Source organism: Embiotoca jacksoni, unplaced genomic scaffold (assembly GCF_022577435.1).
Source record: "Embiotoca jacksoni isolate LCO1_2020_lvr unplaced genomic scaffold, fEmbJac1.0.p SCAF_78, whole genome shotgun sequence".
Taxonomy (NCBI): domain Eukaryota; kingdom Metazoa; phylum Chordata; class Actinopteri; family Embiotocidae; genus Embiotoca; species Embiotoca jacksoni.
Genome location: NW_027185434.1, coordinates 548,429 through 574,740, shown reverse-complemented (window position 1 = coordinate 574,740; position 26,312 = coordinate 548,429). Strand labels below are relative to the sequence as shown.

The 26,312-nt window shown below is 43.3% G+C and overlaps 1 protein-coding gene across 1 annotated transcript in view; it reads left to right on the top strand.

Annotated features, from left to right (window-relative positions):
* The window catches only part of adam19a (ADAM metallopeptidase domain 19a), a 100,021-nt gene that overhangs the window by 23,047 nt on the left and 50,662 nt on the right, over positions 1 to 26,312 (top strand). The window contains exon 3 of the mRNA XM_069177879.1: positions 21,840 to 21,916. Coding sequence (XP_069033980.1) covers positions 21,840 to 21,916 — 77 coding nt within the window. The remainder of the gene's footprint in view (positions 1 to 21,839; positions 21,917 to 26,312) is intronic.

Below are 26,312 nucleotides of genomic sequence, written 5' to 3'. Positions count from 1 at the left end.
AACCGGAACTACAGTAAGACAGACAAACAGCTCTTATGTTTGTATGGGACAGACGTACTGCAGGAAATGAACTGAAATGGAATCGACCCTCAGTCCTTCCAGCTGCTGAACACACAGCTGTGCTGAAACATGATTGACGATGAGATGTTAATGCTGCAACCGCTCATTCCCAGCATGCATCTGCTTCCTTCCCCATATCACTATTGTTGAGCAATAAATTGGCAAAGCATCTCCCTGAGACGGTTTACTTTTCAACTTGAAGTCTCAAGCTGTGCGCGCACACGCACACGCACACACACACACACACACACACACGCGCACACGCGCACAGACACACACACACACACACACACACAGACACACACACACACACACACACACACACACAGACACACACACACACACACACACACGCGCACACACGCACACACACACACGCACACACACACACACACACACGCACACACGCACACGCACACGCACACACATGCTGCAACTTTTATCGCAGCCAACGCTGGAATATTCAGCCAGTTGGGTATGAAGTTAGTTTGTTTTAATGAAGCATAAAAGAGTAATAAAATGTTAACTGACCTCCGTGTAGCTCAGCAGACAGTCCTGTCCTGTCTGGTGTTTACAGAAGGTGTGAGGTCAAACCCACCAATAGGAACTCTCCTCTTCTTCCTCAGCGTCTATTATGTCCAACTCAAGTTCCATCAAAAGGTTTTAACTCGACACCACAGAGGTCTGATTAACAACCTCTGGATATAAAAGTGTTCGTAGCTTCAGGTCTGTAAAATGGTTCTGATCCAGAAGTGTCTTCAGCTGCAATACCAGCGAGTGCCACTAGAGGTCGGCTCCAAAAAGCCTCCGGCTCCATAGACTCCCATTCAACTTCTCTCATCAAATCCAAAGTGAATAAAATGTGTCCATCAGTTATCTCGGTGTTGTTAGCTAAAGTCACTCCTTCTTATTAGTTTTCTGGAGGTCCATCTGAAAATAATCCCTCATTCATTAGAAAAGAAGATTCAAGAAGACCTGTTTTTGGGGGCGTGTCTGTTTGATTGACAGGCCTGTGGTGCAGTCAGGTTACAGCTATCGGTGGGCGGGACGTAGTATCGTCAGGTTTCCAATCATATTGTTCAGATCCAGCGCTGGCTCCTCCCCCAGCTCGTCCAAATATGGTCACTTCCTGCTCCAAAAGGCGACATCACTGATGGTCACTGCTGGTTCACAATCAAAACATTTTGTGACGTTTGTCATGTTTGTGACTGAAACCAACAAAACTATAAGAAATCGCTTGTTAGCAATCATTTTGTTTCAGATATTCTGTTTTGCTAATAATTTAGTTTGTTGATTGTATTGAGACATATTTGCTCAAAACTCTTTTATGCTGCCTTAAAGAAACACAAAACTATGTTTTCAGCTGGTCGAGTGGTGGCTGAGAATACGACTGATTAATGGAGATGGTTCGACCCTTCTGGAACGATCTGTTTATCAGATGTTGATAATTCTTTGGTTGAAGTGGAGGTTTGTTCTGACGGTGTGAGCAGCTCCTTGTGTTTATCTGACTCACTTATATGTCAATAATTGTTTCTTTTAACATTTGTTTGCTGAAACTTACTGATCAGTTATTTAGATTGCAGCTAAATTTACACGGCATCATGTCCCACTGATCAAAAGGAACGACGTGTGCGGTGCTGCTAAATATAGCCTGTCAAAGTGATAAAGAACGTCCTCAGGCTCTTAAACTTAAGCTTTTAAAGCAATCACAGCTATTTATTTTTCTGGTTTGTGTCTTCCTGTCACTCAACACAGTGAATGAAGCCAGCAAAGAGGATAAAAGGATTTACAGTTTCCATACAATGAAGTCTTCTGGAGGCAGGTGGAGGGAGGTGGAGGCAGGCAGGTGGAGGTGGGGGCAGGTGGAGGGAGGTGGAGGGAGGTGGTGGGGGGGGGGGGGCAGAGAGACGTTAACAGATGCATGGCCGGATCTGTCGGGAGCTTGTTGTGATGCGGCGGGTCGTCGTGCAGGAAGAGGCTTCACGGCGCTTTGATCACGCTCTCTTTAGAATAGACATGTCGGTCTGCCGGGCTTTACGGTATTTCAAGGAGCACAAATGGGATCTGACTTGTTTTCAAAGGAAATTTTCAGTTTGAATAGTGAGCAGTGGGAGTTTTTTAATTTTATTTTAAATTTTTTTGAAAGCAGATGCCACCATGACTCATAAAACACACATGGAGACGTGAAGACGTTGGAGACTGACACCGGAACACGAGACAGTCATGAAGAAACTCTTCTTCGTTATGTTCTCCATGACAACAAGCACTTCCTCTTCTTCTGGGGAAAACAACATCTCTAAACTTAACGTTCACAAACAGGCAGCTGTCAGCATGTACAAGAGTCACTTTCAGAACGAACCGCATCAGTTTCCTGTTGCTCATCATCTCTGACCTCACACCTGTTATCATCACTAAAAACTGAGAAAATATCTAACGCTCAGTATGTCTATCTGTTTACTGTAAAATATAAAATGAGTCAACTAACAAATGACTTTGGAGAAAAGTGGAACATTATAATGAACTCACATTAACCGTTTGCGATCGCAATAATTAACACAAATTTGAACATAATTCCGCAATATTTGCAGGAGTTTGCAATAATTGTTAAATTCCAAATTATGTCGTCAGCAGAAGCTGTGCTGAAACTATTAACTACAGTTGAAACCAGAAGTTTACATACACTGTGCAAAAAGACACATAACACTTTTTTTCTCACTGTCTGAAGTTAAATCAGACTAAACCTCTCCTGTTTCAGGTCCGTTAGGATTACCAACATTATTTAACTTTTGCTAAATGTCACAATAATGAGAAAGAGAATATTTTAGAGGATTTTTCATTACTTTCTTCAAGGTCAAAAGTTTACATCCAGTTCCTTAGTATTTAGTAGCATTGCCTTTGAACTGCATGACTTGGGTCAAACGTTTTGGGTATCCTTCCACCAGCTTCTTACAGTACTCTGATGGAATTCTGGCCCATTCCTCCGGACAGAACTGGTGGAACTGAGTCAGGTTTGTTGGCCGCTTCTCTCGCACACGCCTTTTCAGATCTGCCCACAAATTTTCGATGGGATTCAGGTCAGGGCTTTGTGATGGCCACTCCAAGACATTGACTTTGTTGTCCTCGAGCCACTTTTTAACTATTTTGGCAGTATGCTTCGGGTCATTGTCCATTTGGAAGACCCATTTGCACCCAAGTTTTAGCTTCCTGGCTGATGTCCTGAGATGTTGCCTTAATATTTACAGGTAATGTTCTTTCTTCATGATGCCGTCTATTTTATGAAGAGCTCCAGTTCCTGCTGCAGCAAAACAGCCCCACAACATGATGCTGCCACCTCCATGCTTCACAGTTGGGATGGTGTTTTCAGGTCTACAAGCTTCCCCCTTTTTCCTCCAAATGTAACGGTGGTCATTATGGCCAAACAGCTCCACTTTAGTTTCATCAGACCACAGGACATGTCTCCAGAAGTTAAGGTCTTTGTCTTGGTGTCTTTTTGCAAACTGTAATCTGGCTTTTTTATGTTTCTTTAGGAGTAATGGCTTCCTTCTTGCTGAGTAGCCTTTCAGCCCATGTCGGTGCAGGACTTGTTTTACTGTGGATAATGACACTTTCTTACCAGCTTCAGCCATCATCTTCACAAGGTCTTTAGCTTTTGTTCTGGGGTTGATTTGCACATGTTGGACCAAAACACGTTCATCTCTGGGACACAGAGCCCGTCTCCTTCCTGAGCGGTGTGATGGCTGGACATTCCCATGTTTATACTTGCGTATAATTGTTTGCACAGATGAACGTGGCACCTTCAAGCATCTGGAAATTGCACCCAAGGATGAACCAGACTTGTGGAGCTCCACGATTCTCTCCCTGATTTCTTGGCTGATTTCTTTTGACTTTCCCATGATTTCAAACAAGGAAGCAGAGTGTTTGAGGTGTGGCCTTAAAATACATCCCCAGATATGCCTTCAATTAACTCACATGTTGTCAGTTAACCTATCAGGAGCTTCAAAAGCCATGACATCATCATCTGGGCTTGCCCACGTTGTTTAAAGACATAGTACTTTTGGTGTATGTAAACTTTTGACCTCAAAGAAAGTAATATAAAATTCTCTAAGAAATTCTCTTTCTCATTATTGTGACATTTAGCAAAAGTTAAATAATTTTGGTAATCCTAACGGACCTGAAACAGGAGAGGTTTAGTCTGATTTAACTTCAGACAGTGAGAAAAAAAGTGTTATGTGTCTTTTTGCACAGTGTATGTAAACTTCTGGTCTCAACTGTATAAGTGCAAACCTAATGGTTTTTCAATAAATCAATTAGAATTAAAACAATTAAAAAAGATTCGAACTGAAATATTTCTGTGATGTGCAGCATGATTAATGATGACATTTATTCCTCTTTCAGTGATGGCTTTAAAAAAATATATATTTTTCCTTCCCCACTTGCAATTTTTTCCAATTGTTTACGTGAGAAACTCACTTAAAACTGCAAATTAAATTACAGTTTTTTTTTTTCGAAAATCCGCCTTAAAATAAAAAAAAAACCCTCCTCATCTTGAGAGCAACTGGACGCTGCAGTGACTCACCGTCACCTCCGGTGGTTCGGAGTGGAAGGACGAAGGAGATGTGACAGAGCCGAGTCTGTCACATCTTTTGTCCTTCCTGCTTCCAACTTCTGCTCTCCAGACACTCTGCTGAAAATGGAAAACACTCGCAGAGCACATGGAGCCGGCAGCAACTGAATTTGTGGAGCGTCTTCGCCGGCTCCAGGCTGATAATCCTGTCCGGCCGTGTTTGGACTTCGTTGTCTGGAACGTCCCTCAGCAGGAAGCGCTGATCAGCCTGAGCGCTCAACACGTTTAAAAAGGCTGCTGGCTCTTTTCAAAAGTGTTATTAGCAGGTTTTTGTCCAGAAATGATGACTCGCTGCTTCTCCAGCGTCCCACATCCTAACTGTGACCACATTGTTGGGCTGCTTTGTTAGGGGATGAACCGGAGAGCCCCCGAAGGTCTTTGGTGTGGTGGGAGATGGATAGCTGTTGGTATTGTTTGTCCGGTGTTCAGCTGAATGGAAAGAGAAGGTAAAGAAGAGCGCCAGGCCTTGTTAGACCAAAACCCAGTTGGAGGTAATTACGCTCGGCCTCTCTTTCACACGATGGATGAGATGAAGATTGATACCTTAATAGTGCTTTCATTTCAATTTCATTTCAACGGCCCGCCGTGTACGTGTGTTCCTGCTCCGCTGCTGTTTGTGGAAAAGACATTTTGTGTACGAATCGTCTGATGTGGTGTGATGAGCGTGTGCGTATGGAAGTGTGCGGATCAGTAAATGATTTCGCAGCGTCGCTCGGTGAACAGGAAGCATCAGATGATCAATCACGACCACAAAATGAGGTGAGAGGAGAGATGGAAGCAGAACATTGGGCTGCAAGTCTGAGAAGGGAGAGCAGCGTCTTTCATTTTGGGACGGTGCTCCATCAAAGCTGGAGTCGGTGACAGGAAGTTGGACGGGAGTCTGTGTTCACACGGGGTGGTGGTGGTGGTGGGTGGGGGGGGGGGTTCATTCTCTGAACCAGATGTGCTCCATAAGACACAGGATGTAACATCAGACTGTTAACGTGGGTGTTACTGGAGGGATTTATGGATATCCGGCTGTCTCCATCGTGTCTCTGCATGATTCCTTCCATCCAATGAACGGCGGCGAGCTATGACGACGTCATGTTCACATACGTATGTGCTGAAGAAATAACTCAGCCGGTGCGTTTTAAACTTCCTGTGACCAGAACTAAACAAATATATTTGTATTTATTAACTCTGTGTTGTTCAGTAAATCCAGCGAGCATTAAAGAAAGCTGAAGATGGTTTTAGTAGTTTCCTCCCTCAGTCAGCTGACCTGTAAATACACAGAGACACATGGCTGCTATCAAAAGAGAAATAACCAACTGAATGACATGACTCAGGGTCCATCTACCTTAAAGATGGTTTCCATTCATCTGTGGAGGACGTGAAGAACACGCAGACATTAATGAGCCGCGGCGTCGGTTCAAGGCCGGCTGTACTTTACGGAGGAGGAAGGAAAGATTTATCCTTTCACACAAATGTTCTTCTTTGAAATATCAGTTTGATCAGTTTGATCAGTTTCTTCTCGGTGTGTTCGTTTCCAAACTATGTTCTGTATTTATTCAGTTGGAGACTAGAACTCCTCTCCGTTGCTGGGTGGTTGCTAAGGGTCGGACTACTTCCTGGAGTAGGAAACATTACATAAGTTACACAAGAGTCTACTGATGTGACTGATTGTTTTCCAGTTGTCATTCATACCCTATGTGTTGCCATGGAAACGGAAGTCACACAAACAAAAAGTTTCATATTCTGAGAGAATTGCTCCTCAATATGAACAAGTGTTGATTACATGTTTTATTAAGTTGGTAACTTGTTTTGTAATCGCAGTATTAAACTGGAGCGTGTTTTAATGTCCCGACTGCATCACTGAAGGAATCATGATGTTAAAGAACACCCTCATGGAATGCTGCTTCAATATTTTGCACGTCCAGAATTCAACAATCAAATATTCTGTTTATTTCCTGAGAGAGAAGTTGAATGGGAGTCTATGGAGCCGGAGGCTTTTTGGAGCCGACCTCTAGTGGCACTCGCTGGTATTGCAGCTGAAGACACTTCTGGATCAGAACCATTTTTCAGACCTGAAGCTACGAACTCTTTTATAAACAGTCTGTGACTTATGCCAACAACAAATCCTGTAACATCATTCATGTACTCAGATTTCTTGAGGAACATTGAGGATATTTTTTAAATGCTAATTTAAAACGGTGAAAAATACTTTTCCCACTTTGCAATTAACAGTTTTCAAAGTCTAAATTAGTGATTTATCACAGTCCAATAAACATAGTGTCATCAGCCCGTCCTAAATGATGAGGTAACGAGCATGTTTGGACATAAATGGCTGTAATGTAAAATGAGTCAGATGTAGGTAATGCTGCTTCATAAATGCACTGTGGGGATGATTGGTGTGTTTGGTTGCTAATCACCGCCGCCTAGCTGTGTTATTGTCAGCCATGTCCCAGCTGAAGGTTAATGAGGTGTTACATATTTAACAAGTACCATGATTAGCCACGTGCACAAGCACAATGGATCACTGGAGCCCGAGTGAGCGGGGAAATGGTTTTAAAATAAGACCGCGACAAATGAACCATCTACAATTGGGACTTTAATGTCTGCTGCCTTTTAAACATCCACCCACAGATTAAAGAATGGAGTTTAACACATCACAGAAAACCTCCTACAGCACGTCGCTCTCCAACAGCTCTACTTACTTTAATGGAGTAAATATACATTTAAATTAAAAAAACAAAGTTGATCTTTATTTTAAACCTGAACTGTAGCTTTTCTCTCTGCAGCAGGAGGTGTAATTATCAGAACAAGCTGATGATTATTTTAATAGTGAAGCCATTAATCAGTGTGTTTGTATGAAAATAAGTGCAACATGAACCATCACGTTCACTGAGAAAATAAATAACTTCCATCAACAACAGTAATCACAGTCGTTCAGAGTCTTCTAACAAGTCTGACAAAACCAAGTGTCTCCATTATTCACGTCCTCTGAAGCCCCGCCTCCTTCCCTTAAACATCACGTCGCCCTGCTGCTGGACGCGCTCTGTTCCTTTATCATTTTCTAGATGCTACTTTTCCTTATTTCTTAATTCATGATGAGATTATTTCAGAAAACTAATAAGAAGGAGTGACTTTAGCTAACAACACCGAGATAACTGATGGACACATTTTATTCACTTTGGATTTGATGAGAGAAGTTGAATGGGAGTCTATGGAGCCGGAGGCTTTTTGGAGCCGACCTCTAGTGGCACTCGCTGGTATTGCAGTTGAAGACACTTCTGCATTGACCTCATTTCTAACAGCAGGAAGCTACAAACACTTTTATATCCAAGGTCCGGTACGAGGTCCGGTACGAGGTCCGGTACCAGGTCCGGTACAAGGCCTGCAGCAACACCGAAGAGCTATTTTACACATTTTTAATGGTTCCAATTTTACAAACAATTCCTCACTTTGTCAAATATTTTGCACTTTGGTGGTCACATTTTCAAGGCGACATTTGTTTTTCCATAATACTTTTTTATGTCAGTTTGTGTTTGTTATTATACAATTTGCGTGTTTGTATGAACACACACAGAGGGACAGATCATTAAACGCTGTATGATTACATGGGTGTTATTACATTACCCCCCCAACCCCCTTCTCCTCCCCTGCCGCCACCGCCGCTTCTCCCCAAACTCTGGAGGTCTGTTTCGGGGATTAGTCTTTTTTTGGGGAGTTTAGCACTTGCAGCAAGGTACCAAATCACCATGAAACACACAGAGGACATGTTTTAATTTGTCACCTCACCAGCTCTCAGCAGCCGAAGCTACTTTGGAAGAAACTCCTTCACTGCTCCATTTCACAGGCTTTTATGTTATAATCCACTGTCAGCCTCTCATACATCTGATGCAGGCTCAGGGTTCAGGAGCGCCTTCTCCATGTCCTCGTAAAGAGAGAGGATGATGAACCGCTCCTCACTGCTTCCTCATCATTAGTTCAGGATTAGAAGGACAGTTTCAGATTAAAGTTAGAATCAGGATTAGTTATCCGGTCCTGAAGGCGCAGGACGGGTTGAGATGAAGGTTTCAGGTCGGAGGTTCAAGTGATGCCACAGGATTGTAGATTCTGGTGACGCCGTGTGAGATTATCCCTCGTTGGTTCGGCCACATGTTGCTAAGAGTCGCAGTCGTTTTTCTCTAATCTCAGGATGTTGTTCTTCTTAGTTAGTTTCTGTAACTCTTATATTTGTCTCTTCAGTCATCTGGTTTTTCTCACTGAATGAAACGCTTTTCAAGAGACTGTTTTTTTTTTTACCCTGTGACACTTGTGCAGAGTTCATTATAACTGATGAACAGATAAACACCTCACATTACAAATATGCCAAATAATCAATTCATTTATAATTGCGGAGCTCCTGTCCGCCGCTAAGCAACGATTTGCCTGACAAAATCCAAAGTATTGAACACGGCAAAAGGCGACTCAACTTCCAGCATCATCAGAGAACATAAATCAGATCAGACTACGTGTTGGCCACATTTTAACAATTAAAACGACGTCGGACCCGTTTCTCAGTGAACGGCAGATTCCGCCCCCTAACAGTCAATCATCTGTAATCATATTGAATAGATATAAATCCTCTGATCTCCTCACAGCAGACTTCAGTAACTTCTTTCAAACTAGAAGAGCGCTCAGTCCACTCTGCAATAAAATGCAAATCAGTTATGTGGTAAAAAAATTGAAAATACTTCACATACCTAACAAACCAGAAACACTTCATCATCATCGACATACGTATGAAATGCTGAGACTGAAACATGAACATGACAGCTTCTTACCTCCCTGATGAACTGCTCCATAACGACTGCTTGCTGTCGTGAGTTTGAGAAAATACACGTGTGTTCCTGAGCCCATGCAGTGATTTCCACTCCAGAATAGTGTGTTTTTAATGCAGTGCTGCCTGAGGGCCCGAAGATCACCACCATCCAATATTGGTTTCCAGCCTTGTCCCTTGTGTTCAGAGATTTCTCCAGATTCTCTGAATCTTTTAATGATATTATGAACCGTAGACGATGAAATCCACTAATTCTTTGTAGTTTTACGTTGAGGAACATTATTCTTAGATTGTTGCACTATTTTCCCCCACAGTCTTTCACAGAGTGGTGAACCTCTCCCCATCTTCACTGCTGAGAGTTTCCAATTAGATTCATTATTTGTGTGATGTTAAACCGGTATTTTTTGGAGCGTTACACTTTTCCAGTCTTTTTCTTACCTCAGTCCAAACTTTTTTTGAAACTTGTTGCTGCTATCAAATTTAAAAATGATACTCAAAACTAAAATCTCAGTTTCAACATTTGATATGTTGTCCTTGGTCTATTTTTAATTAAATGTGGGTTTATGTGATTTGATCAGATTTGATTTGCATTAACATTTCACACAGCGTCCCAACTGTGTTGGAAACGAGGTTGTAACATCTTCAGTGTGTGTTTAGTGGAGTTGTTTGTGCAGTTGTTGTCCAGCATGGCGGCTCATCACAACACAGTCTCATTAGTGGAAACGCTGCAGATGCAACATGACATCCAGGAACAGCGAGCTCCGGTCACGAAGGGAATTCAACCATGAAAACTTCCCACGTGCTCGTGACAGAAAGCAGTTGATGAAAGAGAATAAAACGGGAAGGACACTCCTCCTTCAGGAGTCACATGACTCCTCCTGTGTGTGTGACACGTCTGAGGCATTGCAGCCATTGGTTGGTTGGTGTGTGTGTGTGTGTGTGTGTGTGTGTGTGTGTGTGTGTTAAATTAGCACGTAGCAACTGCCTCCATTACCGGGCAATTAGCCTCCACATCACATCTGTGAAGCGTTCCTCTGGACGTTTCTACTCCTTTTACCTTCGTGTGGGTTTGTTCTCCATTTAGAGACAAATAAACACAGCTATTTATTTTTCTTTAAATTGGGTCTTTTCACTCTTTTCCGTGTCTTTTTTTCTTTCCGTTCCCATTTACCTTCAGCCTTCCACACGTCTCTTTTCATGTTTGCGCCTGGTTTTACCTCCAGCTCTCTGCTGTCGCTGTTATTTGTAGCCGGCTGGTTTAAAAGTGAGAACCTGCAGCAAATCGGCGAAACACTTCCAACAGAAGAGTCCAGAAGGTTTCATGGATGGAACAAAACATGCAGAGAAACCCGGTTCCTTCAGATGGATGTTCTGTCTGGTCGGTTGGTTCAGTTAAGATTTGAGAATTCGCTTTAATCCACAGAAAGAGTCCCTGGAGGACAGAAACAGACTCATCATTGTGTGAAGATTGTTTTTCTGTCTTTCCACGTGGTGTTTGAATTATTCTTAGATTGAACTCTAACTGTTGCTGCTGATTTAGGTTATCACATCATGAAGACAGCATTCTCTAAAATAACAGAAAGCTGCAGCTTTGAAATAAACTTTAAAACACCTTCAACACATTCTGCTGGCTTGTAGAGTGAATGTGGGCTCAACAGCTGATTTCATTCTCTTCATCATGAACATATAGATCTATAGACCTAGATCTATATACATATAGATATAATATATATATAACAGCAGCAAAAAGAAAAACAATACAGAATGACAATCTTCTGTCCTGTATTGTGGGCAGTACGTTCACAGAGTCCGTTCTTTGAAGAGGAATCATAGTGATACACACACACACACACACACACACACACACACACACACACACACACACACACACACACACACACACACACACACACAGCAAAAACTACTTTCAACTCACAAAGCGCTGCATCTTCCCTTTTTTCCTTCTTTTCCGTTGAATCACTGTAATTTTGCAGCCAAACCACACAGTGCTGGTTTTTATGGTCCTCTCAGGAGGGTGGAGGTGGGAGGTGGAGGTGGAGGGGGGGGTGGTGGTGGTGGTGGTGTACTCCAACCACCGCTGACCTAAATGTGGCCCTCATTAGGATGGCCTGCACACGAGAGCAGAAGTATGAGCCAAGAAATGTCCCCGTGCTTTCTTTCCCCCCCCCCCCCCCCCCCCCCCACACACACACACACACACACACAGTTTATGTATTAAAGTCCAACAGGGAGAAGCTGGAAGGAAAACAAGGTTACGGCACAGAAATGAAAAGAATAAATAAATATGAATTCCTCTGCTCAAGATTTCTATACATCATGTTCTTTCTCTTTTCTGTTTGTTCTGCAAAATTGAGGTTGTAACTTTTTACCATTTTTACCTGCCGCCCAGCTGAGTGTGATTTATCATTAACATGAATACTAAAGTCTCCTGACCTACTTCTTTTTCAGCCTTCGTAGCAAAAATCCATACAAACAACGGTAACATAATTAAAGCTGCGACAATGTGGTTCCTCGCCTCCGAGCTCCAACAAAAACACCACGACCAACACGGAGCGAAGGAAAAATACAAAATAAAAATAGGGCCATAACAATTTCGAGCTGTGCTTGAAGTCTTCTGAGGTCCTGGCAGACGCAGAGAATCCTAACAGGCCGTTACCATCGGAGATGCATGCAGCGTGCACGCTCAGTAGGGCGGCAGCACGAGCACCAAAACATCTCTTTCTTTACTCCGGCACCGAGAGGAGGGGAGATGGATGGTGAACGGGCATCGCATGCTGCAGCGTGATGTATAGATGTGTACCAGGAGCAGAAAGTCTAATGTACCCTGGTTATTATCCATAAGTCAGTGTTTATCCTGTGACAGCCTCTCTGGCCTCGTGTCTCTGCTTCAGATGAATCACTCTTTGTGCTCAGACGGATCGGAGGCACGAAGGAGCTCCGCATCAAGGATTAATGAATATAACCTCCAAAACACTCCATGATTTTAATTACACTTTTATAGACTCATTATGTTAATCTGATTAATTGTGCTGCAGTTAAATAATGTCAGAAATGTTTATCAAGGCCCTAAAGTTAATCTAAACTGAGAAAGTAAATGTGAATAAAGGTCCAAAGATCTACTTTTAAATCATGAAAGGACAAAAACAGGCTTCAGAGCCGAACCGAGAAACATCAGGTGGAGCAGGAAGTGACCATATTTGGACGAGCTGGGGGAGGAGCCAGCGGTGCATCTGACTGGTTACTACGTCCCGCCCACCGATAGCTGTAACCTGACTGCACACAGGCCTGTCAATCAAACAGACACGCCCCCAAAAGCAGGTCTTCTTGAATCTTCTTTTCTAATGAATGAGGGATTATTTTCAGATGGACCTCCAGAAAACTAAGAAGAAGGAGTGACTTTAGCTAACAACACCGAGATAACTGATGGACACATTTTATTCACTTTGGATTTGATGAGAGAAGTTGAATGGGAGTCTATGGAGCCGGAGGCTTTTTGGAGCCGACCTCTAGTGGCACTCGCTGGTATTGCAGCTGAAGACACTTCTGGATTGACCAAACTTTTCTTTGATCCCCTGACCTTTCATCTAAAGTTCTCACCGCTGCAGCCTCAGAGCTGCTTGCGTGGCAGCAGACCGTCCTGATTTCTGACATTTCCACACGGGCCATGAAGGCATGACATGATGAATATGGCATTAATATGATTAATTATGCAACCTGACCTCAGTCTGGATTTGCAGCATAGATCACTCAAAAAGCCTCAAAGCTGGAAGTCATTCATGTATTTGAGGAGTTTAATTATTAAATGTAACTTTGCCCTGTGACAATATTCTTAAATTTGATTGGTTGCTCAGTATTGATCATCATCACACTGTTCCAACGAAACTACGAGGAATCACTTCAGAGAAATCTCAGAGCTGCTTTAAGCTTCAGGGTACACACACACACACACACACACACACACACACACACACACACACACACACACACACACACACACACATTACAGGCCTCCCCTCAGTAAGAGTGATCCAGCTCCAGAGGGGTGAATGGAGCTGTTTGAATCCAGACCTACAGCTGAGGACGGAGACGCTCGTTTTTCTTTGCTGCATGTTTAAATTGAAACACTAAATCCATCTTCATCCTGTCTGTTTACCAGCTGTGTTTCCTGTGTTTCGTGTGTTTCGTGTGTTTCGTGTGTGTGTGTGTGTGTGTGTGTGTGTGTGTGTGTGTGTGTGACTTCTGCTCGGTGCCTGTTGGACGTCAGGTCCAATTAGTGCGATGTGGGTTGTGTGTGCCGTCTGTGGTAACGTGGTACGAAGCGACTGGGATGGAGATGGACTTCCTCATGGACCAAAAGCAATCTCAGCGTTCCTCACCTCTTCCTGCCACAATGTCAGTGCTGGGGATTTAAGCCTGCCAGTCTCTGATAAGGGCTCAGCTGATTCTTTAACCGCGCCAGTGCTCATTACATCGTGCTAGATTTGATCCCAGAGGGGCTGCAGGTCCCTCCGAATCCCTCTTTACAGCCCTCTGGCGAATCATTTAGAAATGAAAGTGGAAAGGCTCACCTATGAACTGGAGCTGGAGGGACGGCAGGTGGAAGGAAGGGATGGCGAGCCGCAGCATCTTCACAAGTCCACAATCTCAGAGACCTTATTTCACAGTATTCTATCATCTCTTCTTTCTCAGGGAACCTCGAAGCATTTAGAAATTTCATATGGCATCTCCTGCCTTGAACCTCGACATCCTGCAGGTCAGCTATATTATAAACCACTGATGATTAGAGCTCTGAACTGATGAAGGAAGATCTCAGTTCTAGAGTAGAAGTGAAGGAAAGTGTCTGTTTCACCTGCAGAGAAGAAATGATGAATGCATCATTTTAATGTTAAATAATACATTTCTAAGTGTCTGCATGTTGTTATGAACCCGTTAGACTCCGTTTTTTGGTGTTCGGTCACGCATCATCCATCAGTGATGTCATCAACCATCAGTGGAGCTGACCGATCTGATTGGAAACCTGACGATACTATGTCCCGCCCACCGATAGCTGTAACCTGACTGCACCACAGGCCTGTCAATCAAACAGACACGCCCCCAAAAACAGGTCTTCTTGAATCTTCTTTTCTAATGAATGAGGGATTATTTTCAGATGGACCTCCAGAAAACTAAGAAGAAGGAGTGACTTTAGCTAACAACACCGAGATAACTGATGGACACATTTTATTCACTTTGGATTTGATGACAGAAGTTGAATGGGAGTCTATGGAGCCGGAGGCTTTTTGGAGCCGACCTCTAGTGGCACTCGCTGGTATTGCAGCTGAAGACACTTCCGCATTGACCTCATTTCTAACAGCAGGAAGCTACGAACACTTTTATATTCAGTCTGTGTTTGAACAGGTTTTGCATGAATTCATTCTGAATCAACACTAATTGAACAATAATTCATACCAACTCAATGCATCCTGTCGCATTTTAAGCACATTTTAGACTTTTTCTCTTTCTTTCCTCCGAATTATAACTCGGTTAATTTGAATCGCTGACTTTTGATATCCAAGAAAGAAAGACATGAAGAGTGACAGAATACACGGAAAGAAAATTAGTTTTAAACAGACAACCTCTTCTGTCCGTTCCTTTACTGAATGTATAGAAGCACGATGTCTTGCTGAGTTAACATGCTTGTAATCCTTCAGTGTGAGTAAAATGAAGGTTTCAAAGGGTTTAAGAAAATATGAGCAGCATTAGATGTCTGTAAGAGCTCCTCGTTCCCTTCAGAGCTGTTGGGTAAACGGAGAGCATCCATATCTTTGTTCATGGTAGCAGCAGGTGAAGCTGTATGACTGATCAGTGTGTTTTTTTCAGGCAGCAGCAGTGGAGTGTGGTCGGATTAAACCAACAGGCCGAAGGACAGCAGAGATATTTTCACATTAGCCTCTTGCTTAGTTCAGCTAACGGGCTCTTTATTCCTAGAAAGGTTTGGTGGAGCAGGTGAATGTTAAACAGGTAAACACGGGAGCTTTTTCAGTCAAAGAGAAAACACCAAAGTTGCAAATGAGAGCCCTTCATTTCTCATATCAGCATTCATCCAGCGTCTGAAACATCTGTTTCCAAAAGCATTTCATGGTTCTGGAGAGCAGCGACTCTCCTCTGTCTGCTCAGGTAACGGACCAACACAACCACTTCTGTCTGTACGGAGCCGACGGTGCTCTTCGTCTTTACAGTTCCTGTGAATATTCCTGAAGTGTTCCTGCTCCAACAGTCGGACATGTTCAGATGATTGATTGGAAGCTGCAGGTGATTAAATTCTGTTCTTTGTCTTCAGACCGCTCCGTCTTCTCTGGTCGGGTGGATTTGTTGCTTCTTTGGGTGTGTGATTGTTTTCTTACAGCTATTAGTGGTGCAAAGAAAGATTTTCATTTTCCTTTAAAAGAGGCAGCATGCTGTGAAGCTGCTGAGCTTCAGATGGAGTAGAGCGGCCGAGGCGGGAGGAGGAAGGCCCGTCTGGCTCCAAAGGATCGGATTTGTATGGAAATGATTTTTATTGAAATAAAATATAGTTTTCACTCCCTGTTTCTGAAGTTTTGTGATTGAGGCTCAAAGTTGAACTAACTGTACGATCTGCAGATGAGGCCACAGCACCAGTAAAATGTTCTTCCCTTGTAACAGTGTTGTTTAATATCCTGATGATGAACTGGGAGGAGTTTTATCTTTATCTATATTGCTATTCTACTTTTACTTATTCTAGTTGTTGACTTCTGAAGATACGTCAACCCACTTGTGGAAACTTACTTTTGGTTTCCAGAGTTTCCAACAGCATCACGTTTCCCTGTCAGGCTCCTCCCCCTGCGGTTTCAGGCTCCTCCCCCTGTGGTTTCAGGAGGCCTAAAGAGTAGGACTGAAACTCTCTCTGCTGGAGGACCTCCCACGATGCTCTGAGCTCCTCCCCTCTCATCTCTGTTGTCTTCAGGATTTTGACCCACTGACCGACTGACTCAGCTTGTTGTCTCTCTATGCTGTTCTTTTCTCGCTCCGCTCTCTCTGTTGAGATTTGGTGCTCTATAATTAGAACTGAATGTAAAGACATTTGAGACTTCTGTTTATTTGGTGGAACATTTTATTTCCAGCTGTTTGTTGTTGTTTTAAATGCCGTGGCAGTGATGGTGGGTTGTGTGCCAGATTAGTTTAGAGTAAAGCTGTTGTGATGCCATTTTCAAAATTTAATTTGGCATATCCTCGTAGGTTGTTAACGTTCTGGTGTCATTTTATCCTCGTTGTGAGACTACAGTACAGAAGGTTTCTTCTGCTTGAGCTGTGGCTCCACTCAAAGTTAAAAAGGAAAATGAAATGAAAAAGACAGTCCTTCTTTTACAACAACAAAACACACAAATGGAAATATGTCATTTCCTAAAAAGCAATCAGGGAAGATGGAGGAAGCGGATTTGTAACGGAGGAGGATGAATGAGATGAACGTTTATTCCTCCTCAAAACTGCATTACAATTCTTCTTCCATCAATTCTGTTCAAAACGAAGAAAAACCAAAGAAACAGTCCAACATTTATCTCATCGTGCAGGTGAATACTGAATGTGGCGGTACAGCCATGATAAGTTACTTCATGTATGACCATAAAGGCGCAGGTGGACTGAGCAACGTGTTCTCTGGAGCTGGTTTCTTACTTCATATGAGCCTGCAGGTACAAACCCCTGCGCTGCATTCAGTATTATGTACTGTGTACTTCAAAAGTAGGTTAAAACAGGACATGATGGTCGTCTCCCTCCTTGGATCTAGAAGTCATCAGCCTCTCCGGGGTTCAGTTTCTATGTTCTCCGTGTTCTCGTCTTCACTCCATCGCAGAAGTTAATCAGAGAAATTGTTCTTCAGAGCAGCTTGAGTTCACGTCCCTGAACTCTCCTTCATCTCCTCTTTGTCTGTCCACGGCATTGATGTCTTCAAGACGCAAACGTTATTTTTTACACCAAAAGGATAATTATTGTTAATTGCAAAATCATAAACTTTCACTGGGAATAATTCCAAACAAAACCAGACTGAGCTCGTTGGCATTGGAATCAAACAGAAAGCCTTTCTGGGCTTTTTTGTTTGACACACGTCTCCAGCTGTGAGATCCAGATAACATGCAGACGAAAGTCCTTCTCATGGATCTGGTGATTAATCAGGCTGGTAGCGATTAATCAGGCTGGTAGCGATTAATCAGGCTGGTAGCGATTAATCAGGCTGGTAGCGTCTGTTGTGTCGTGGTGGATTGTATGATGTGAATTCAGAGAGCAGATCTGGATCCTAGGATGCAGGTGATTAGCCTGGATAGCATGTCTGTCACAGCAGGAGGCCACATCAGAGCGAACTGACCAACACCAGCATGCTCCCAAACAGCTGGATCCCAACAGCTGGATCCCAACAGCTGGATCATCATCGTGGAAGGAGGAATTGTGTCAAACAGGACAACGTCAGCAGCGACGGCATCTCTCAGGATTCTATTTGAGATTTGATTTCTGTCAATCAAACACATTTTATTTCAGCTGAGATTCAGGAGTTTGATAAACGAAATCCGATTAAATCTAAGAAACAACATTTAAAATACAAATACAGCAAAACGTCGACCATTTATAGCATGTCTGTAGAAAGAAGGACGTGCTGTCGTATTGACTGTTACAGAGAAGAGTCCGTATGTACGGCGCCCTCTGGTGGTATTCACGACATTTCACTAGTTGTGACATGTTTGCTGACGTTGAGGGAAATGGTGGAAGCTATAGAAGTTCAAGCCAATATAATCTAATTTTAGTTTAGTTTTGCATCTTCTCCCTCCGTCATGACATCTTCGTACATCCTGCGTTACGTTACCCTCCTGTTAGCTCAATAAACTGTTAGCCTCCGTGGCTTCTAGACGGCGTCCACGTTGCCGTTGCTAAGCAGCGGTGTTCCCATGACTTCAACGACAAGCATACGGTGAGCACGACTTCCTGCTGTAACCATGAGATGACTTTCTTCTTTTCATGGCGGCTGGCGGGCAGCTTTTTGGCGCATTACCGCCACCTTCTGACGGGATAAACGCATTACAACCAGGCGCGGGTTTCTTTTTGAATGCTGTCCTTTGGGCTCAGTTTTGGTGTCTGATGAACTCTGTTGGAAACATTTGTCTGAAACCGCTTCCTGCTGGAAACAAGCAGATGTATGAAGTTGTTCCTTTGGAGCTGCAGATTGAACTGATCATCACCAGCAGCTGTTACGTCCTTATTTCCTCTGTTGTTACTGACATGTTACGCGGTAGAGATTTGGGGAACTCACAGCTGCGAGCCAATCAGAGGAAGGACGGACTGAACCGGGACACACATACACACTAATGTTAGAGCCACGGGAGCTCAGAGATCCATTTCTGAAAGAGAAATTGATTTTTTTTTTTCACACAGACTTTGTTGGTAGAAGCAGAAAGATTTCTAACTTCAGCTCCTCGTCAGGTGGAGAGAACAGAAAGAAGGAGGAGACCGACCTTCCTCCTCTCTTCTTCTGACCGATCACTGGAAGATGTCGACGCCCCTCCTGAGCTCGGTGGGGGTTGAAGCATACTGCAGCCAATCACAGTCCTCCTCCTACTGCAGCCAATCACAGTCCTCCTCAGCACCTCCACCTCTATCATTGTTTCTGTTCTCACCCGTTCTGAAACTTGAAGAAATGCTCCGCTGCGTTTATTGTGTGTGACACCGGTTGACGTCATCGTGACGACGTCATCGTGACTACGAACCTGGGTGGATAACTTTGTTCAGTTTTACACCTCCTGCTCCTGTGCACACAGTTTACTGGGTCATGAAAGGTTCTCCGTGACATCAGAAGTTTGATAATCTGACTCCAAAGTCAACGTGTTCCCAAGTTTGGGTTTTATTTTATTCAACCAATAGAATCAGTGTTGATAATATTAAAATAAGAGCAGAGTTGTTGTCTGAGGTCTCAAAATTGCAGCTTTAATTTTGTTTTCATGTCCCTGAATTAACACAAACTGAACGTTACCACGCGTATTGTAATGCATGAGATGAGTGCAGTCATTATCGCCGTGGCAACCCGCAGTCACATCAAAGACGAGAGGCGCGTGCATCGTCATATCTTTGTGTTTCTTGTTCGTAACCTCGTGTGGTGATGAGAGGAGACGAGGACCGTCAAGGACCGTCAAGGACCGCTCGGCATATTCTTAACATGTAGATTAGACGGGCTTTGATCCTGTAATCAGCGCTGAGCTCAGGGAGGCCGTGGAGCTCCGTCTGATGCCTCCATCCATCTGATGTCTCCATCCGTCTGATGTCTCCATCCGTCTGATGCCTCCATCCGTCTGATGCCTCCATCCGTCTGATGCCTCCATCCGTCTCCATCTGATGCCTCCATCCATCTGATGCCTCCATCCATCTGATGTCTCCATCCATCTGATGCCTCCATCCATCTGATGTCTCCATCCTCTATTCACAGCTCCAAGATCAGCATCGACGGCAGGTCTGAACCCAGCAGACTCTTCTTCCTGTTGTTTCCCTCCACTAGTTCCTCTTTCCCTCTTTCTCTGTTGTCTCTCTGTCTGTCTCTGACTCCGTTGTCTCTGTCTGTCTCTCTGTCTGTCGTCTCTCTGTCTGTCTCTCTCTCTGTTGTCTCTCTGTCTCTCTCTCTGTTGTCTCTGTCTCTCTGTTGTCTCTGTCTGTCTCTGTTGCCTCTCTGTCTGTCTCTCTGTCTCTGACTCTGTTGTGTCTGTCTCTCTGTCTCTGTCTCTCTGTCTGTCTCTCTGTCTCTCTCTCTCTCTCTGTTGTCTCTGTCCGTCTCTTTGTTGTCTCTCTGTCTCTCTCTCTCTGTTGTCTCTGTCTGTCTCTCTGTTGTCTCTCTGTCTGTCCCTTCGACCCTTTGTACACACCTGGACACATGTTGTGGTTGGAAGACACTTTCTGACTGTTTAAAGCTGCGTCCCCTCTCCTCGTCCAGTCCACTGGCTTCCTCCTCTGACTTCCTGTCACACCAGGGTTTTCCTCGTCCCCTTTGTCGTCCCCGTTGTCGTCCCCGAGCGGTTTCCAGCGTCGACAAACCTCCAAAGAACTTTTTTTCCCAGAGGAACGGATAGTTTTGTACTTCAGCAGGTCGTCTTCACTCCGATCTCCCGACACGCTCGACCTCCACGTCTCCGTTACAGTCTCACAGTGGACAAGTTACTGAGGTGACCCGCGGTGATGTCGTTACCGTGACAACGGGCAGCTTATCGTTTTGTCCGTGCTGTATGTTGGTCACATGACGTGCTGCAGCACCTGGCTGGCTGAACATCGGAGCTTCTGTCCTTTAAATGTGCTGCTCCACCGATGGCCAGATGCCCGTCGTGACATCAAACGCATCACCAGCTCTGAGCTGTGAGGACGGTGGAGAGTTCGTGTTGCTGCTGTATCACTTCACATCATCGTCACTCGCTCTTCCTCCCGTTCAGGTTTGCACCGATGTGACGTGCTCGTAGAGTTCACGGTGTCCGAACCTCATATGTGACAGCAGACGCTTCTGTTGGACACTTTTTCCAGCTCTTCCTCCTCCTCAGATCCACAGAAGCGTAACATGCATCAGTCAGATCAGTGTTTCAGTTTCATCTTCTATCATCACATCATATGAAGGTTTATGTAAAGGTGTGTTGTTTTCACCTGCATCCTTCTGAACTACAATATACTGAATAATGACAACATTAAACATTTCATCACCACCTACATATACGTCTGTAGAATACAGAGTTGTCCTGAATAATAGAATCAAATGGGAGGAAGTGAGTTGTGATTTAAAGATGGAGGCTCACATTGTTTGGTGAAAAAAAATGTATTCATTCAGATCAAATATCAACTGTTTCTCATAATTAAACCAGATTGAGAACTTATTGTTAAATTGGTCAATAATAATAACAATAAAAACGTTATTTCTATACTACCTTTCATACAAGAAATGCAGTTCGAAGTGTTTTACAGCGAGAAAGTGTTTCACATATAGAGGAACATTTAGAAATACAGATTTTAAACATCAGCTGGTGCAGCTGTTTCGTTTCAAACCAACCTTTTATAGTGTGTGTGTGTGTGTGTGTGTGTGTGTGCATTATTGCCACTGTGTCCCTTGTATTGGATTATAATAATGCAGCTCCTGAATTATGTTATCGGCCATATATATTCTTCATTTTTAATAGATTTATTTTTTAAAAATGGGTTGAAGATATTTATTTCTGAAACGAACGTCCTTCAGTGACTCAATGAAAACGATCTCTGAGTGTTTGAGTGACTTCTTCTACTGACCTGTGACCTCTGACCTGACCGAGTCTGCCTCTTCTCCCCCAACAGGAGGAACATCCGGTCAACGGGGAGATACAGCTCTCATCCAACGACCTGCGACTGGTGCTGCAGCTGGAACGGAACCAGTAAGTGTTGGACCTCCTCTGTGTTGGACCTCCTCTGTGTTGGACCTCTTCTGTGTTGGACCTCCTCTCTGTTGGACCTCCTGAGTCAGGCTTCTGATCTCAGCTCTGTCCTGCTGCTAAAACATTGCTAACTGTTTTAACATTGTGAAGACTGAGTGGGTCGGAGAACATACAGTGTGTGTTAATAGCTCTTATTAGAAAACATGAAGGACACACGGCTCTGCTCAAACCACAGATAATCTTCCATTACATGCTTTATTCTGTGATCACAGTCACGTCATGTATGTGAACGTGGAAGTAACAGCAGACGTCACTGTGATCAGCCGGCCTGCCGGCATCGACCCGTAGCATGTGAGGCGTTTAGGGAACACTGGTAAATTGTAGCGTCCACCTGTGGTCTGCATGTGTGGGGGACACATGTTGGTACAGAAAATAACATGTGTCACTGCTTCTGCAAACTGCATGAAAATGAAAGATTTTTAATGTAATGTCATTTTCTTTTTGTTAAAATGAATTTTATGAAATAGATTTTTTTTTTTTAAAAGAACTGGTGTCAGAGTGAAGGCATCGATATCAAGCATTTTTGAATGATACTTCAACTCGTTAGGATAATGATAAAGACATTAAACTGGATATGTAGGACAGACATGAGGATGTTTGTCCTCATGTCGTTGTTTCAGACCCACAGACTGGATATGAAAATGGTTCTGATCCAGAAGTGTCTTCAGCTGCAATACCAGCGAGTGCCACTAGAGGTCGGCTCCAAAAAGCCTCCGGCTCCATAGACTCCCATTCAACTTCTCTCATCAAATCCAAAGTGAATAAAATGTGTCCATCAGTTATCTCGGTGTTGTTAGCTAAAGTCACTCCTTCTTATTAGTTTTCTGGAGGTCCATCTGAAAATAATCCCTCATTCATTAGAAAAGAAGATTCAAGAAGACCTGTTTTTGGGGGCGTGTCTGTTTGATTGACAGGCCTGTGGTGCAGTCAGGTTACAGCTATCGGTGGGCGGGACGTAGTATCGTCAGGTTTCCGATCAGATCGGTCAGATCCACCTCTGGCTCCTCCCCCAGCTCGTCCAAATATGGTCACTTCCTGCTCCAAACCGCTCCGAACTAACAAGATGGTGACGGACAGAATCTGAACTGGAGGATTCATAACGTTCACAAACCAATGATGACATCACTGATGGTTGATGACATCACTGATGGATGATGACATCACTGATGGTTGATGGTTGGTGTGGACAGATATTAAGGATTAAAAGTGAAGATATCTCAGCAGTGTTGGGTGGTTTGTTGTGTGGTTTAAGGTGCTTCAGGAAGTGGAAGATTGAGGCACATTTCAGTGCTTGGAGTCAAAGTCAGTGAGCATGTAAAGGATTTCTGGACCAACGAGTCGAGTCAGAGGAGGAAAATGGAAGAACCGACACAGAAAACTAGATACTCTATAGACTAGGGTGACACGCATGACCCGGCCAGGCGGTGATGGATGAGAGAGCTGAGTGGTTCTGGTACCAGTCCCAGTGTGTAATAACAGAGCGGTCGTGAGTCTGTGTGTATTTTAAAGCTGATGTTTCCCAGAGGTTTGTTCTGGATCTGAATGTAGGTCAGAGACTCGCTCTGATGGAGGAGGAGTTACTGGGAACGGTTTGTTTTATCTGCCGGGCCTCTTCCACTGGGCCGGGCCTGGAACCGGGCCATTAAACAGCAGCATGTCTGCAGGCTGAGATCATTACTTTACACTGTTGGAAGAAGAAAGGACAAAAAGGAAAACTGTCTTTTTATCACAACAAAGTGTTTCATGTGTCTCGTTAAATGATAACAGGATCTGATGCTTAAATTAAACATTTTATCAGGAGAAGAAAGACATTTGGTTTCTATGGGGGAAAAAATGGTCTTGTTATCAGGACGAAGTGTCTCATCATCTGGAGGAGCATATGTCATTTTAAAGATAAATTATATCAAAGTGTGTTGTTATGAAAAGAAAATGTGTTGCGTCATAATGTAAAAGTATTTCATTATATTAACAAACCGATCTGGTTGCAATAATGAAAGAATCTTCTGACTGAAAGTAAAAGTTTCTTGTTTTAATGATGGAAGAGTTCAGATATTTAATCAAAGAATCACCTTTTTAACGCAGTTCTTATCATCCTAAATAGACAAACAAATCTTTTTATTTCACCAGACCATATCTTCTTATTTTAACCTGCTTGAATTGAAGTGTCGTGTTAAATGAAGTGACTGAAGAGTCGACACAACCGACAAAGAAACAGATTTTCTTTCAGACTTTACAAGGTCAGTAAAACTCATCTGAGTTACAGATGAGGTCCTTGAAGTTCTGACTAAAGAAAAGATGTCTGAACATTGTCTACTTCATGTGAACTCTGATGAAGTTCTCCAGCTGCCGTCTCCGAGGTCCTCAATCAGCAGCAGTTCTGATAACAGCTTTTTCAGAGAGTTTCATGTCTTCACATTTTCTTCATCAGCTGACAGAGCTCAGTGATTTTCAACACAATCAGTGTATTGTCCCAAATACAGGAGCCTGATTATACTGTAAGACCACCCCTCTTCTGCCTCCATCTGACTTTTAGAAGACCTTTCGAGGACAAATTCTGAAACAGAAAACATGAAAACTGCCTTCTGGGGGAGAAAAAAAGAAAATTAAAAAAATAATCTGTGTGGAAATGAAGCTGGAAAACTTTCAATTTATGTCAATTCATGTTACAGGTAATACAGTGTGTGTGTGTGTGTGTGTGTGTGTGTGTGCTGAGTGAGGATAAAGAATAACACGTACATTATTAAAGACGTGCCAGCGTATATTAAATATTAATGGCATCACAACTATTTGTTCGTATCATTGAATTCGTTTCCAGAGGCTGCTGGTCATCATTAGCCTCGGTGGGGTAATACAGTGTGTGTGTGTGTGTGTGTGTGTGTGTGTGTGTGTATGTGTATGTGTGTGTGTGTGTGTGTGTGTTGTTCTTAAAGAGCACATTGAATTTTAATTGCAGATGTCCTGTAAGGTTCCTTGATGAAGTCTGATCTCTCTGTATTCAGAAAATTCACATCTTTGTAATGAGTTCAAATCAGCTCTTTTTGCTTCGTTACGTGAAACCATCGAATTCACTCTGAAGCAGTTTGGAAGAATTCTGGGAGTTAAAACTTGACTCCTATGAAGAGTAAATTTGGATGTTCTGTTGGATGTTCTGTTGGATGTTCTGTTAGGATGTCTGTTGGATGTTCTGTTGGATGTCTGTTGGATGTTCTGCTGGATGTTCTGTTGGATGTCTGTTGGATGTTATGTTGGATGTCTGTTGGATGTTCTGTTGGATGTCTATTGGATGTCTGTTGGATGTTCTGCTGGATGTTCTGTTGGATGTCTGTTGGATGTCTGTTGGATGTTCTGTTGGATGTTATGTTGGATGTCTGTTGGATGTTATGTTGGATGTCTGTTGGATGTTCTGTTGGATGTCTATTGGATGTCTGTTGGATGTTCTGTTGGATGTCTGTTGGATGTTCTGTTGGATGTCTATTGGATGTCTGTTGGATGTTCTGTTGGATGTCTGTTGGATGTTCTGTTGGATGTCTGTTGGATGTTTTGTTGGATGTCTATTGGATGTCTGTTGGATGTTCTGTTGGATGTCTGTTGGATGTTATGTTGGATGTCTGTTGGATGTTCCGTTGGATGTCTGTTGGATGTTATGTTGGATGTTCTGTTGGATGTCTGTTGGATGTTCTGTTGGATGTCTGTTGGATGTTATGTTGGATGTCTGTTGGATGTTCTGTTGGATGTCTATTGGATGTCTGTTGGATGTTCTGTTGGATGTCTGTTGGATGTTATGTTGGATGTTCTGTTGGATGTCTATTGGATGTCTGTTGGATGTTCTGTTGGATGTCTATTGGATGTCTGTTGGATGTTCTGTTGGATGTCTGTTGGATGTTCCGTTGGATGTCTGTTGGATGTTATGTTGGATGTTCTGTTGGATGTCTGTTGGATGTTCTGTTGGATGTCTGTTGGATGTTATGTTGGATGTCTGTTGGATGTCTATTGGATGTCTGTTGGATGTTCTGTTGGATGTCTGTTGGATGTTATGTTGGATGTTCTGTTGGATGTCTATTGGATGTCTGTTGGATGTTCTGTTGGATGTCTATTGGATGTCTGTTGGATGTTCTGTTGGATGTTATGTTGGATGTTCTGTTGGATGTCTGTTGGATGTTCTGTTGGATGTCTATTGGATGTCTGTTGGATGTTCTGTTGGATGTCTGTTGGATGTCTGTTGGATGTTCTGTTGGATGTCTGTTGGATGTTCTGCTGGATGTCTATTGGATGTCTGTTGGATGTTCTGTTGGATGTCTATTGGATGTCTGTTGGATGTTCTGTTGGATGTCTGTTG